This window comes from Wasmannia auropunctata, unplaced genomic scaffold, assembly GCF_000956235.1.
Source record: "Wasmannia auropunctata unplaced genomic scaffold, wasmannia.A_1.0 LD336095.1, whole genome shotgun sequence".
NCBI classification, from domain to species: Eukaryota; Metazoa; Arthropoda; class Insecta; order Hymenoptera; family Formicidae; genus Wasmannia; species Wasmannia auropunctata.
The window spans coordinates 1,016,696-1,029,676 of NW_012026795.1; the positions used below are offsets into that span (position 1 = coordinate 1,016,696).

The 12,981-nt window shown below is 38.0% G+C and overlaps 3 protein-coding genes across 3 annotated transcripts in view; 2 read left to right on the forward strand and 1 right to left on the reverse strand.

The window, feature by feature from the left end:
- LOC105462627 (vigilin) overlaps positions 1-6,726 on the reverse strand; it is a 9,933-nt gene extending 3,207 nt beyond the window's left edge. Inside the window, exons 1-18 of the mRNA XM_011709339.1 lie at positions 6,633-6,726; positions 6,433-6,502; positions 5,162-5,364; positions 4,767-4,982; positions 4,374-4,580; positions 3,817-4,032; positions 3,530-3,713; positions 3,110-3,424; positions 2,877-2,986; positions 2,628-2,784; positions 2,337-2,512; positions 2,113-2,244; positions 1,888-2,034; positions 1,637-1,795; positions 1,303-1,437; positions 1,000-1,218; positions 791-926; positions 533-684 (exon numbers count right to left, since the gene is read on the reverse strand). Of these exons, the coding sequence (XP_011707641.1) occupies positions 533-684; positions 791-926; positions 1,000-1,218; positions 1,303-1,437; positions 1,637-1,795; positions 1,888-2,034; positions 2,113-2,244; positions 2,337-2,512; positions 2,628-2,784; positions 2,877-2,986; positions 3,110-3,424; positions 3,530-3,713; positions 3,817-4,032; positions 4,374-4,580; positions 4,767-4,982; positions 5,162-5,323 (2,823 nt within the window). The 5' untranslated portion in view covers positions 5,324-5,364; positions 6,433-6,502; positions 6,633-6,726. The remainder of the gene's footprint in view (positions 1-532; positions 685-790; positions 927-999; positions 1,219-1,302; positions 1,438-1,636; positions 1,796-1,887; positions 2,035-2,112; positions 2,245-2,336; positions 2,513-2,627; positions 2,785-2,876; positions 2,987-3,109; positions 3,425-3,529; positions 3,714-3,816; positions 4,033-4,373; positions 4,581-4,766; positions 4,983-5,161; positions 5,365-6,432; positions 6,503-6,632) is intronic.
- A 346-nt stretch (positions 6,727-7,072) lies between these two features.
- On the forward strand, positions 7,073-9,736 carry LOC105462628 (palmitoyltransferase ZDHHC3). The gene is made up of 4 exons (XM_011709340.1): positions 7,073-7,538; positions 7,694-7,975; positions 8,101-8,259; positions 8,764-9,736. Exons 1-4 carry the CDS (start codon positions 7,426-7,428, stop codon positions 9,041-9,043), a joined length of 834 nt encoding a protein of 277 aa, XP_011707642.1. The 5' UTR covers positions 7,073-7,425; the 3' UTR covers positions 9,044-9,736.
- A 331-nt stretch (positions 9,737-10,067) lies between these two features.
- LOC105462629 (probable arginine--tRNA ligase, mitochondrial) lies at positions 10,068-12,843 on the forward strand. The gene is made up of 5 exons (XM_011709341.1): positions 10,068-10,434; positions 10,536-11,694; positions 11,935-12,062; positions 12,151-12,374; positions 12,460-12,843. The coding sequence occupies exons 1-5, from the start codon at positions 10,399-10,401 to the stop codon at positions 12,608-12,610; spliced, it is 1,698 nt and encodes a 565-aa protein (XP_011707643.1). The 5' UTR covers positions 10,068-10,398; the 3' UTR covers positions 12,611-12,843.
- The last annotated feature ends 138 nt before the right edge of the window (positions 12,844-12,981 follow it).

Consider the following 12,981-nt stretch of genomic DNA (forward strand, 5'->3'; position numbering starts at 1 on the left):
CGCCCATCTACTTCCTTTTCCTTCTTTTTTCTTCATTCACTTCTCGACTTATACAAAATTCTGAGCTTCCCCTTCTTTTCCACTCCTTCCTTCTTTTCTCTTTTTATTACTCTCCGCTACTTCCCTTTCTGTTTCTGACTATACTCGCCTTTTCCTCTCTCTATTCCCCTTTATCCTCACTAACTTATTTCTCTACTCTAATTTCTCTAAAATCATATCTTATAATTGCACACTCATTCTCCGCACACGTACAGTCGTCAACATATCAGTTGCACTTTTTTTCGTAGGTTTTTAGTATATATTTAATATATATTTTATAGGTAAATATTTTGCAAATGCGAATCACGATGATGTACTATCTTTAATCTAGAGACAATACACCAATCGTGGTTCGCATTTACAAAATATTAGTGCGTTTCAAAATCTATTAAAAGAAAAAGTGTCGCAACCAATACGATGATGTCCACGACTGCACATACACACACTCGCTCTTGCCATCTAATCAAGTTTTAATACAAGAATATGAACTAACTTGAATCGTGATAGGGACGAGATCAAGTAAAGCTTGTTTAGCGGCAGCAACGTTCTCAGGTTGTCCGGTAATACGAATTATATCGCAAGCTGGGACAGTTTCCCCACCTTCTCCATTTTCACCGTTAACTTGTTCCGATACCTTTTGCTCATCTGGAATAACATATAAAATCAAACTTTTTTTTTATAGATTCAATAAAAATAACAATTCGCAGTGAATTAACTTGCGTATAAGAAACAATAAAAACTGTGCACTAACCGTAAACATCGCGATCAGGGAATTTAATTTGCACATCAAATTCGGATGTTATGCTTTGCACTTTGCGACCCTTTGCACCCATCACCGTACGGTGGTGTCTCTGAGATATTATGCATTCCACCGTTACCATAGATTCCTAGATAAATTGAAAAAACAACGATGAGGGCACGTAATAAACGGATTATATTCGTTTCGTTCAACAAACTTACCAGTTCTTGAACGATTTCTCGCATTCGTTGCTTCGCCGCTTCTATGCATTCGTGCGAGCCCTTCAAACTAACGCGGTCGCTGTCGACGCCAGCCCGCGGGAATGAAATCTGCACACCGCCGCACTCGTCGGCAATTCGGTGTAGCACACCGCCTCTTCGCGCCACGAAATGTCGATGATGTTTAGGATCAATACGAATCTCGCCCTCGATAATATTGTCCTGGAAAATATGTTAAAAAAGATTTCAGAGATTTATCTACGTATATTTATACGGATTACTCGAAAATAACGCGATCTCCCGTACAATCTCTTTAATCATAGCTTCCAAGTCGGCCTTAGCCTTCTCAACCGATTCCTTCTTGCCCATAATTGTAATCACTTCCTTATCTTGATCTTCCTCCGTCGGGAACATGATTCGTGCACCCGTGGACTCTCTTAGCTATAACAAAAGGAGAATTATATAAACATTTATTTCCTAAATAACTATTTGGGCCCTCAATTGTGTATCTTGGAATAAGGTAAAATAATTACAAAAGTGAGCAAATTCACCACAATATTTTTAATTTCATTTTTGTAATTTTCACCTCGTTTCAAGATAGACAATCGATCCGTTGAAGATGCAATTTTCGCACTCTTACCTTCTTGATGTTGGCACCATTCTTTCCAATTAGGAATTTATGATGTTGAACTTTGGCACGCACTTCAGCCGAGAAACTAGACAATTGCTTTTCATTGCTCAGTTCTAAAAGCTGCGCTTTCGCTTTCTCCACGTCGTCCTTTGGACCTCTGATAGTGACCTATGTATATACATATATATTCGTAACAATTTCACTTTGAAAGAATGATCTTTCACTCAAAGAATTATCTTTTTTTTTTTTTATTCTTTTACCTTGTCACTTTTACTTTCTGCCGTAGGGAATTTGATCGTGACACCTCCGCAATCTTCCATAATAGAATGTATCAATTTGCCTCCAGTACCAATGAGAGAATTGTAAAACTTTGGTGGAATAGTGATCTCGTCGGTGACAATGTTAGCCTAGTGTGATAAGTATTTTATGAATTCTCAGATATCTCTTGATATTATTTACGCTTATGTAGAACATTAACAAATTACCAATTCATTTTGAATCTTTTGTATCATTTCTTTAGCTCTCTCCACATTTTCCTTTTTCCCGGTGATAGTTATAACATCGCTCTTCTCGCCTTCTGCAGGCAAATCGATTTTGGTTTGCGTCTCTTCCCTAATCTGTAATCATATAATTTATTTTATTTATAAATGCAAATAATGAAAAAAATGCAAGTAAAAAAAAACGAGTTGTAATGAAATCTAATACACACCTTACGGATGTTAACACCACCTTTTCCAATAACAAACTTATGAAACTGTTTAAAAATAGGTACTTCCAATACATGATTGCTTTCGTTCAGTTCTTTCACCAACTTCATTAGATGTTTATGGCACTTATCTACGTCTTCTTTAGGTCCTCTAATCTTCACTATATCTCCTTTTTCGCCTGAAAAAAATTGATTAGCTGATTTAAAAAAAATGTAGGCAACGTTGGGACGACACAAGTGCTTTATCACGATGTTGCAAAATAACGCAGTGTAAAGTAAATAAATGTTGTTTACCTGGTCCAGGTATGGTAATTTGTACTTGATTAAATTTATCTCTAATCTCTTTGATATTATCTCCTTTGTTACCAATTATGTTACGGTAATATCTGTGATCTATAATCACATCTTTTTCTTTCTCATTTTCTAACTTTTTCACCATTTCTACAAGTTCCTATAATTGTAAAATAAAAACATTAATGCTTTTTTTCTGTTGATCTAATGATACTTGCCGCTAAATAAAAATATAACTGAATAAATACATACCGTTTGAGCTTTTAACACCCCAGCAAGATTGCCTTCAATACGAATAACGTTACTGCCATCAGTTTCAGAAATGCTAATCACTACACCCGTTCCTTCCTTAACACGATTCACTTTAATAAAAACATATGTAAATTTAATGTAAATTCGAACATTCTTCTCTCCGTTAAGAGATGAAAACAATTGTACGGTAATTGAAATTTATAAATATTTATAGATATTTAAACTGTGCTCACCATTACAACCATTCTTCCCAATGATATGCTTGTAGAATCTGGGGTCGACATTTAATTCTGCGAAAGTGAGTTTTGCTATAAGATCGTTGGCCATAAGCTGTAACTCGGCTTGTGCTTTTTCTACTTCCTCCGGCGGCCCTTCTATCTTGATCTTATCTTCTTTTCCAGTAAATTCTACATTTACTTTTGGCATTTCTTGAGTAATCTTCTTGATATTTACACCTTTGCGTCCAATGATGTATTTATGTATCCACACTGGAGCTTCCACCACAGCAGTGCGAACACTATTTGCCTTCTCGTACACTTTGTTGAGTGCTATATATATATATAAATGACAATAATAAATAAATATATAATATTACCTAAAGATATAGTATTTAAAGAATATAAATAGTAAAATTCAATTTTTCAATTGCTTACCCTGACCGAGCTTCTCTTGAGGTCCTCTAAGAGTTATGGTACCAGTCGCCGAGTCAGGTGCGGGCATTTCTACGCTCACCCCAGTTGTTTGTAATATTTCTGCTATGGTGCTACCACGAGGCCCAATTACATACTTATGCTGAGATTTGGGAACCTCTACGGATACGGTAGTACATCTCTTTGCCTACATTAAAAATTTACATGTTACATAAAATAATAACAAAAATTACAATCTTTGTTATGTGAGATAATAAAAATACATATAAAATAGTTTTATTAAAGCCTACCATATCCTTGTAGATGATCTCAATCTTCTGCTTTGCAGCCAAAACTCCTTCCTTCTCACCAGCAATGGTTATTTCATCCTGCTGTACCGATGCAGGAGGAATATTAATGCGAGCACCAGTTTCTGCCATCATAGCATTAAGATTTTCGTTATGCGCACCATATATAAACGGATGATATATTTTTGGCACAGTTATCCTTTCGAAAGCTTTCCTAGACTGTAACATTTATGACGAAATATTGTTGTAAGACAAAAGATTGTATATAAATGCATTATTGAAAACAGAATGTACATTCGTGAACAATGATGTTGCGGCACTTTTTTTAATGAGTTTTATGAATGGTGGTTTTTAACATTCTAATGTTTCTTAAATTATATTAAATAAATTATATAATTTGATGTTAGTATTAACATTTGGTACAGTACCATTTTAATTATATGTAACATGTTTGTGAGTTTACACATTTGTAAATGCACAGAAAAAAAATGTTGCAACCTCACTGTCGACCACGACTGTGCATATCCGCGTACAGTAATTGTTATTAAAAAAAAAATTACCTGTTCATCAGAAATAACTCTAATTTCGTGTTCGGCCTTTTCAATGCCCTCCTTTGTCCCAGTAATTGTTATTATATCTGATTGATCTTGCACACTAGGTACGTTAATTTTTGTAGCAGTCTTCTGCTCAAGATCTTTTAATCTCTGCCCTTGCTTTCCAAGAATCCAACGATGATGATCCTTAGGAATACTAATCTGCTTACTTGCCTACAAAAAAAAATGGCGGAAATACAGAATAATTTTTGCTTTGGAATGTACAAGAACATAATGGAAAAAATAACATTAAATATTGGAAACATTCTGTTTATCGTAAGAATTAAATACAAAATGTATATTGGCAATTCATTAGGTTGTGGGTCTATATATAATGTATCTCTCTCAATAGAGGATTACCTGAGTTTGAAACGTTGTTAAAATGCGCCGTTTGGCTTCTAAAACCTGATTTTGCTTTCCAGTTATAAGAAATGTCAGAGACTGATCCTTAGATGATGCAATTTCGATAATAGTATTCGTCTCTTTCATAATGGTTTTACACGTACGAATGGATTCACGTTCACCAAATTTATCACTATGATCAAACTTGCGTTCTTCCCCCGGTACACGGAACATCTACACGGAAGTGTAAAAAGAACAAGTTTTGTGTATAGTAAAATACAATTCTAATTTCACTGTAACAAGTATATCTCAAATAACTCGTATATCTCAAATTATTCAATTAAAAGAAAGATTGTAAAATCTATAAATTGAACGTCTTGCAAAAACAATTTTTAATTCTTACAAACTTTTACCTGTGTAATAGTAATACGACTAAGTTGTAAGTTGTTGGTTAGAGAAAATATGTTTAACTGTCCAGAGTTGGAGCTAGATGATTCAGGGAGGACAGGGAATGTCTCGTCGTAAGTAGGTGGCTCGTAGGCCGTTCCCTCTTCCATTACTGATTGCTGCTGCATTTTTCGGATGTCCTGTTTCGTGCCAAGTCCTTACAGTAGCACTACAATGCAAATAAGAAATATTCCATCTTTTTAACAATATTTTTAAAAATATACAGCATACATATAAAATACATAAAAGTAAGAAAAAAAATACATATAAGTAAATTGTATAATTAATATTTTTTAATTATTAAGACAATTAATTCATACAATAATGTCAATAATACGAGGACAAAATAAATCTAATGTAAATGTAGCGAAACTCATTTATATTTTAATACACATATGTTTCATATATACACATATGTTTTATACATATACACGTCATTTATACATAAAAATGTGCATGCGTTTGTATAAAAATTATTTTATTTAAATTATTACTTATTGCACCGGATGTCATTTAATTAAATACTGAAAGTCTCGATTTTGCGACGAAAAAAAGATTATCACCGGCGGGGACGTCGATAATCACATCGTCGATAAATTTTCTCGGATAACCCGAACAATCGCGAAGGGGTGGGCATTTTCGCGAAGGCCGATTGAACGCGCGACAGGATTTCGCAACTGCATATATATATATATATATACATATATATACATAAAATTTTTTTTTCCTCGCATTCCTCGACTCCCCCGTCGCGGTAACGGAATTCCTTCGAGGCGGTCAACGGATCGTATGTCGCGGAAGCGACGACGGATATCATGCGCGCGTAGCCGTCGCAGGATACGGTGGTCCCTTGTCTTTCCAAGGCCGACACCGGGATTTCGCGGCATGCGGGGGTCGCGTCGCGACGGCGGCGGATCGACGAACGGACGCACGCCAAGTGCACGTCAATGACCAATGGCTGGATGGAGACAGTGACCACCATATGGAATGGAGCGTTAAGTTGACACGTCACGAGATCGCTAACCTCTCGCGTCGGTGGGCCCCCCCAACATCTGCACGTTGCGGCGACGAGGAGGAACGGTCGCGGGACGGAATGCGAGACGTGGCCGGGAAACGCGGGCCACGTCTCGGGAACGACGCGGCCACGCGGCGCCCGGGAGAGGCGACGGAGACGGAAGGAGACGACGGCACGCGTGCAACACGGAGCGCAGAGAGTTTTTGAAGTTTTGCTACTTACTCTACCGTAGTAAAGAAATCCGGCCAAGTAATAAACGCGTATTACGTAGCCAGGTTTAACGGTGATTTGCCTGAAACAGTACAACACGTCGGTTACGAGGAGCGAGCGGCGCACACTGCGGGGCCACGAGATCTAATTAAATTAACGTGGAGCGGAATTATCGCCCCATTACCGCGAGATACCACCACGACTCTCCTTACCGGTAACGCAAAGTGAAATGAGACGGTGGCCCGTCGGACGACCGAAAGTCACCACTCTCCGCGGATCTTCGGGAGAATAGCGACGGGGGCTTACGTCACGACGGGGATACCAACGGTCGTGGCCGCGAATCACCACGTGGCCGCATCGTCGCGCTGATTGGATACCGAGAAACGTGGACGCGAATGCTCTCCAATAAAAATACACGCACACACACAGGCGTACGTCACACGCGACCACGCGAGTGACTAGGGACTCTTTAGCTCTAGAATGGGATTCAATCGCCACGGCGTTGGCTAATCGAGTTTAATATAAAATTTTCCGATTGGCCGATCCAGTGGTAAAACTGCCGGAACACCTGCCATCGCGAATGGCCGCTCCCGATTGGCTGTCGACCCAGGGAAACTTTCGGGACTCGAAGCGCTCTGTCCGACCGTCGCCAGCTGTCACTTGTCAGCGGTGCCGTCGTGCGTTTGACAGATTGGCCTCCACTTCTCGACTTCGTTTCCCTTTAAACGGCCGGAGTCAGGAGCCTCCGTACGACGCTTTCCCGCGTGACTCCAGGTCAGGTCGGGTCAGGGCCGACGCGACGCGACGCGGTTTCCACGACGGATTATGCGTTAGCCCGTCGCTCGGCGGCATCGTGACGGATACCCCCGCGCCTGGCTGGAGCTCAAACCCCGTGCGCGATTAATGATGCGGCCGTCCCGAAAGCAGATGACATGACGCCCGCGCGCACAGTGATGAGGAACTGCGATATTAATCGCCGCGTGCCGTTCAGCGAGAGCGAGAGAGATGTTCGTCAGAGATCCCTGTGGCATCATATGCATTATCGTCACCTACATGGCGGTGTTCTACGCCGACTACGTCGTGGTGCGATGGATCGTGCTGCACACGATGCAAGACAGGTTCGCATATAAAACAGGAATTATACATTCTGCGTGACGTCTCACGTGGCGGTTATTTTACGCGATAAATTTCCTGCTTTCCTTTTTTAATTCGTCGCAATTTCCCAACGAAAGGTGCACATACAGCTACAGCAACATTGTTCTCTTGTTCGCAGCTTATGGTGCCCCTTCCATATAATAGCGTTTAACACTGTCGTGCTTCTTCTGATGATGGCCCACTTGAAGGCCGTCTGCAGTGATCCGGGCATAGTGCCCCTGCCGCAAAACAGATTGGACTTTTCCGACATTCACGTCTCGACGGGGAGTGACGACCACGAGGGCGACGAGAAGGACGACTGGACGGTGTGCACCAGGTGCGAAACGTACAGACCGCCCAGGGCGCACCATTGCAGAATCTGTAAACGTTGCATCAGAAGAATGGATCATCACTGTCCGTGGTAACTATGTAAAGATTAATGCGACGACTGGTTTTTTTTTTTTTTTAATCAGTCTCGCTACACACCCACGATGATACACACACGAGTTTTGAATCTACTAAAGGCTCGCAATTGAATGGTTTAAGGATCAATAACTGCGTCGGCGAGAGGAATCAAAAGTACTTCATACAGTTTCTGGTGTACGTCGGTGCACTGGCTATCTACGCTATTATTTTAGTCATTACGTCCTGGATCTACGACTGCCCGCAGTGCAATAACGATATTGCAGTCAAACAAAATCGCATGTATGTACTTGCAATTACTACGGGAAAGAGTGACCCCCCAAAAAGGTGGTTTTTTTCGCCCATTTTTTGGGGGCCTCGATATCGATGGGACTGGATTGTGTGCCAAATATAATACCTTATAATGAGAGATTAATCACAAAGAAGTTTCAGGTTAAGGTGGACAATTGTTATCACAGCTGGAGGGAGGTTCTTATTACGTCTCTTTACACGAAAACTCGATTTGTTTACATCCAAAACGAGCGTCATTTACGTAAAACTGTGATCAATCTTCTTAAAATACCAGACCTGTGATAATTCCATAATGAATTTTCTGATAACAATTGTCACCTCAACTTAAAACTTCTCTATAATTAATGTCTTATTATAAGATATCATTTATAAGAGATCACATTTAATATCACAGTTTAGTCTCAAAATCGAGAAGTTCAAAAAACGGACGATTTTTTTAGTCACTCTTTACGACGGCTGGAATATACTAACGGTTGGCCTGACGTTTTGTTGCAGTTTACATTGTGTGATATTAGTTTTGGAGTCGGCGTTGTTCGGCATGTTCGTCATAGCGATTCTGGTTGATCAGTTCCAAGCGATCCTAGGCGACGAGACCGCCGTGGAGCGCGTGCAAGGTATACAACAACGCTACCACAACAAGAATACACCACGAACGTTCACGCTTCTAGCACAAGTATGCGGCAAGAGCCATCCGATATTTTGGCTGCTACCTTGCCACAATCCGCCGCGTTACTCCTTCAGAAAGGACGCGTATTTAATCGATCACGAGGTTTGAGGAATCGTGTACGAAAACGATCGAGTGTATTATGTATCTGCACATACATATGGTATTTTTTTGTATTATTTTTTATATAACAGTATATAGAGTAATTCATTCCGTGGATTAGTACCTTGAAACACGTCTTTGTATGAATTATTGACATAATATAGATTTGAGACTTGTAGCTATAACGTTTCTACGGCGTGGAAATAATATATATAATTATACATAATAAACATTCATTTTTATTATATATTCAGACGATTAATATATATTATGAATATATTGATCATGATCGTTTATACACCTGAATATGTATTTCTTTCTATATTAAGACGATTAATATATATTGCGAAATATATTAATTATTATCATTTATATACCTAAATATGTATTTATTTAAATTGCGAACAAACAACAGCTTTAATTAATATATGTTATTACTTATGTTGAAACATATGTGATAACAGTACAGGCATAAAGTGTAATTGACATTATATGTTAATAAGTTCATTTTCTTATTTCTTCCTTTAAAGTTAAAATATATATAAGAATTAAGTGATGCTCCAGGTGATACAAATAAATAATAATTCTTTGATTTAAGACAATTATTGCTAGGAACTGTATCCTCGCCTAATAAATTTATTCGCTGCAAGGATTGTATTGTAGTATTCTAGAAAATAAAATTGTTAATATAATTTCAAAAAATGAAAGCTTTATTATTGGATAATTAATACGTTTTTTTTTAAAATAACTTTGATAACAATTTTATTGCTTAACTCATCTTACCTGTATATATACATATTCGTTAATTAATAATGGTAGTTCAATCTGTAAACGAGATGGTATTTTATTAATAACTAAGTAAAGTTTATAAGTTAAAATTTTTCTTTTAAAGAGGAATATATGTGTGACAATTAAAAGTAATTATTTTTCAGATATCAAATATACAATTTTATTGGTTTTTTTATTTTATATATGTATTTCTATGTCAATTATTTTTCGAGCTGGATTTTGGATTTTTTAATTGTTAACAAAAGATGACCAACCTTTCGTCAAAATTCTAGTCATATTTCTAGCCATGTTAGCGACATCTGTCAGTAACATTATTTTAGAGCAGTTTACCTTCTATGTTCAGTAACGATTGACGTTATTAGGTTAGAATTATCAATTCTAACCTATGATTCTAATCGGAATATGTTTTACTTTGTTATTTAATATTGTTTGCATGAAACGTTAATTGATAGCGTTACCACAATCGATATTATCATTTTTTATCATTGTTTCCTTCATAACCTGTGTCGACAGTGACAATTTTTATATGAAATCAACAATAGTTTAAATAGTTCAGTATTAAATAATCAAACATTATGAGTAACATTATGAAAACTGCAATTTTGAAAAAGGTATTTTTTCTTCAATAAAATGTTGACGAATTGGAATTATTTGGGATTTATTTTTCATCATTTATATTGTACTTTTTTTATATCATACTTTTTGTTTTCAGATTACAGAATCTTTGACAAACGTTAACAATATAGACGTATGCAGTGTTGCATCTTGTCTGCATTTAAAAACACGAAAAGCAGAAGGAATTTACTCTTTCCTACTTCCATTGAAAACTAGAGAATATAATATACAGAGCGAAGTACCGAATATTACAAATAATGATCCGAATAGTATCTTTGACAACATTAATGTAGAGAACGATGCGATCTCTTTCAATATTTCCAGAGACAGATGTGTTAAGGAAGTTTTGGAGCACAACCGCTCAACAGTGTCGGCTCCAACTTTCGTGAATAACAAGAAAAACATAATAGTGGAGTTCAGTTCACCCAATATCGCGAAACCCTTTCACGTAGGACATTTGAGATCTACAATAATAGGAAATTATGTTGCTAACATCAACAGCTTTGTGAACAATAAGGTGAAGAAAATAAATTATCTGGGTGACTGGGGTACGCAGTACGGCTTAGTTCAATTAGGTATCGATATGGCGAATATTGATGAGGATGAAATGCGAAGGAGTCCTATGAGAGTCTTGTACACGGCATACGTCAGTGCGAACAAACTGGCTGAGACCGACTCCTCGATACTGGATCGCGCGAGAGAAATATTTCACGATTTGGAAAATGGTGCGGGAGTCGCGCATGAACAGTGGAGAGCGTTCAGACAGCACACCGTCGAGGAATTGAAGCGAGTCTACAGCAGAATCGGTATTACGTTCGACGAGTATCACTGGGAATCCACGTACAATGCCAAAAATATCGGGGAAATCGTTACGTCGATGGAGAAAATGCAGTTGTTAACGAGGGACGAGCGGAATCGAAAGGTCGTGAGTCTGGGCAGTGAGAAAAGCGTTCCTGTAATCAAGAGCGACGGCTCCACCTTGTACATAGCTAGAGACATCGCCGCGGCTGTCGACAGATTTGAGAAGAACAACTTCGACTTTATGTACTACGTGGTGGATAATACGCAAGCCAGTCATTTCTCGAATTTGTTAGAAATACTGAAACGAATGCAAATGCCGTGGGCGGAAAGACTGAGGCATGTAAGATTTGGCCGATTGAGCGGGATGCGTACGAGAAAAGGGAATACTGTATTTTTAGAAGAGATCTTGGACGTTGCCAGAGATACCATAAAGCAGAAGCAAATTGACACGCATAGTATGTTAATTTCAATATTATTAATTAAAATTATTAATTAGATACATAATCAGATACATAATATTGAAATGATTATTTATTCATGATTTCAGTATTATGTATCTGATTATAATTATTAATATTTATTAATAATTTCAATTAGATACGTAATATTGAAATTATTAATATTTATTAATAGTTTCAATATTATGTATCTAATTTTATGTAGGACTAGTTATAATAAAAGAACTATTTTTTTAGCCACTAAAGCCCGTCTAGATTCGTCCGACAACAGCTCGGATATATTAGGCATTTCCGCGTTGATAGTCAACGACTTGAAGAGAAAACGAGAACGAGATTACACGTTCGATTGGAACGCAGCATTTGACGTAAGTGATCTGCGCGTTATCGTGGAAAAATCATCTAATTTTACGTGTGTATTAAATTTGCTTTTCATAATCTTCTTCGTAAGGTCAGTTGAGAGGGGACACCGGCGTGAAGCTGCAATATACGCATTGTCGACTCGTTAGTTTGGAGCGCAATTGCGGCGCTGTTCTAACTTCCGAGTGTGAGCCAAGTCTGCTGCGGGAAGAAGTCGTCGATGATTTGGTTGTGTTAATCGCCAAGTTTGAAGAAGCAGTACTGAGATCGTACAACGAGATGGAACCCTGTATATTAACGATATATCTCTTCAATCTAAGGTACAAGATACGAACAACAAGACTCGAGCATTTACCACAATTATTTAACTGAAATATGTACAAGTTCTCTTTCTTCTTTTTTCAGTAATTCGATTAATAAAGCTTTCAATTCATTGAGAGTGAAAAATGAAGCGCCTGATGTTGCTAGTCAAAGGTTGTTGCTCTTTCACGTTGCTAAAAACGTTCTCGCACAAGGAATGAAATTACTTGGTCTAATACCTCTGAAAGAGATGTGAAGGCTCTTGGCTGGTGGTCCTAAAAGAGATTCGAAACTGCCAAACTTGGTGAGAGAACTTTGGTCAGAAGAAAATTATGCATCTAATTTTTTTTTCGATATCGAACAGTTAGCTTTACTTTCTTGAACAAATTTTATTGTATGTACAACGAGACATGTTTCTATAGCGCCGTTTCGTACGATCTTATTGTATGCAGTGTGAAAATTACATGATAACAAGCAGAATTAACGTTTGTTCCAAGCGAACTTTCTTCTGGCACCTTCCTGACCGGGCTTCTTTCTCTCGCGTCTCCTCCAGTCCCTCGTTAGAAGTCCAGCTGTTTAAACAGTAATTTTTTTTTATTATCTGCCATACATTTAATTCGCGTTAAT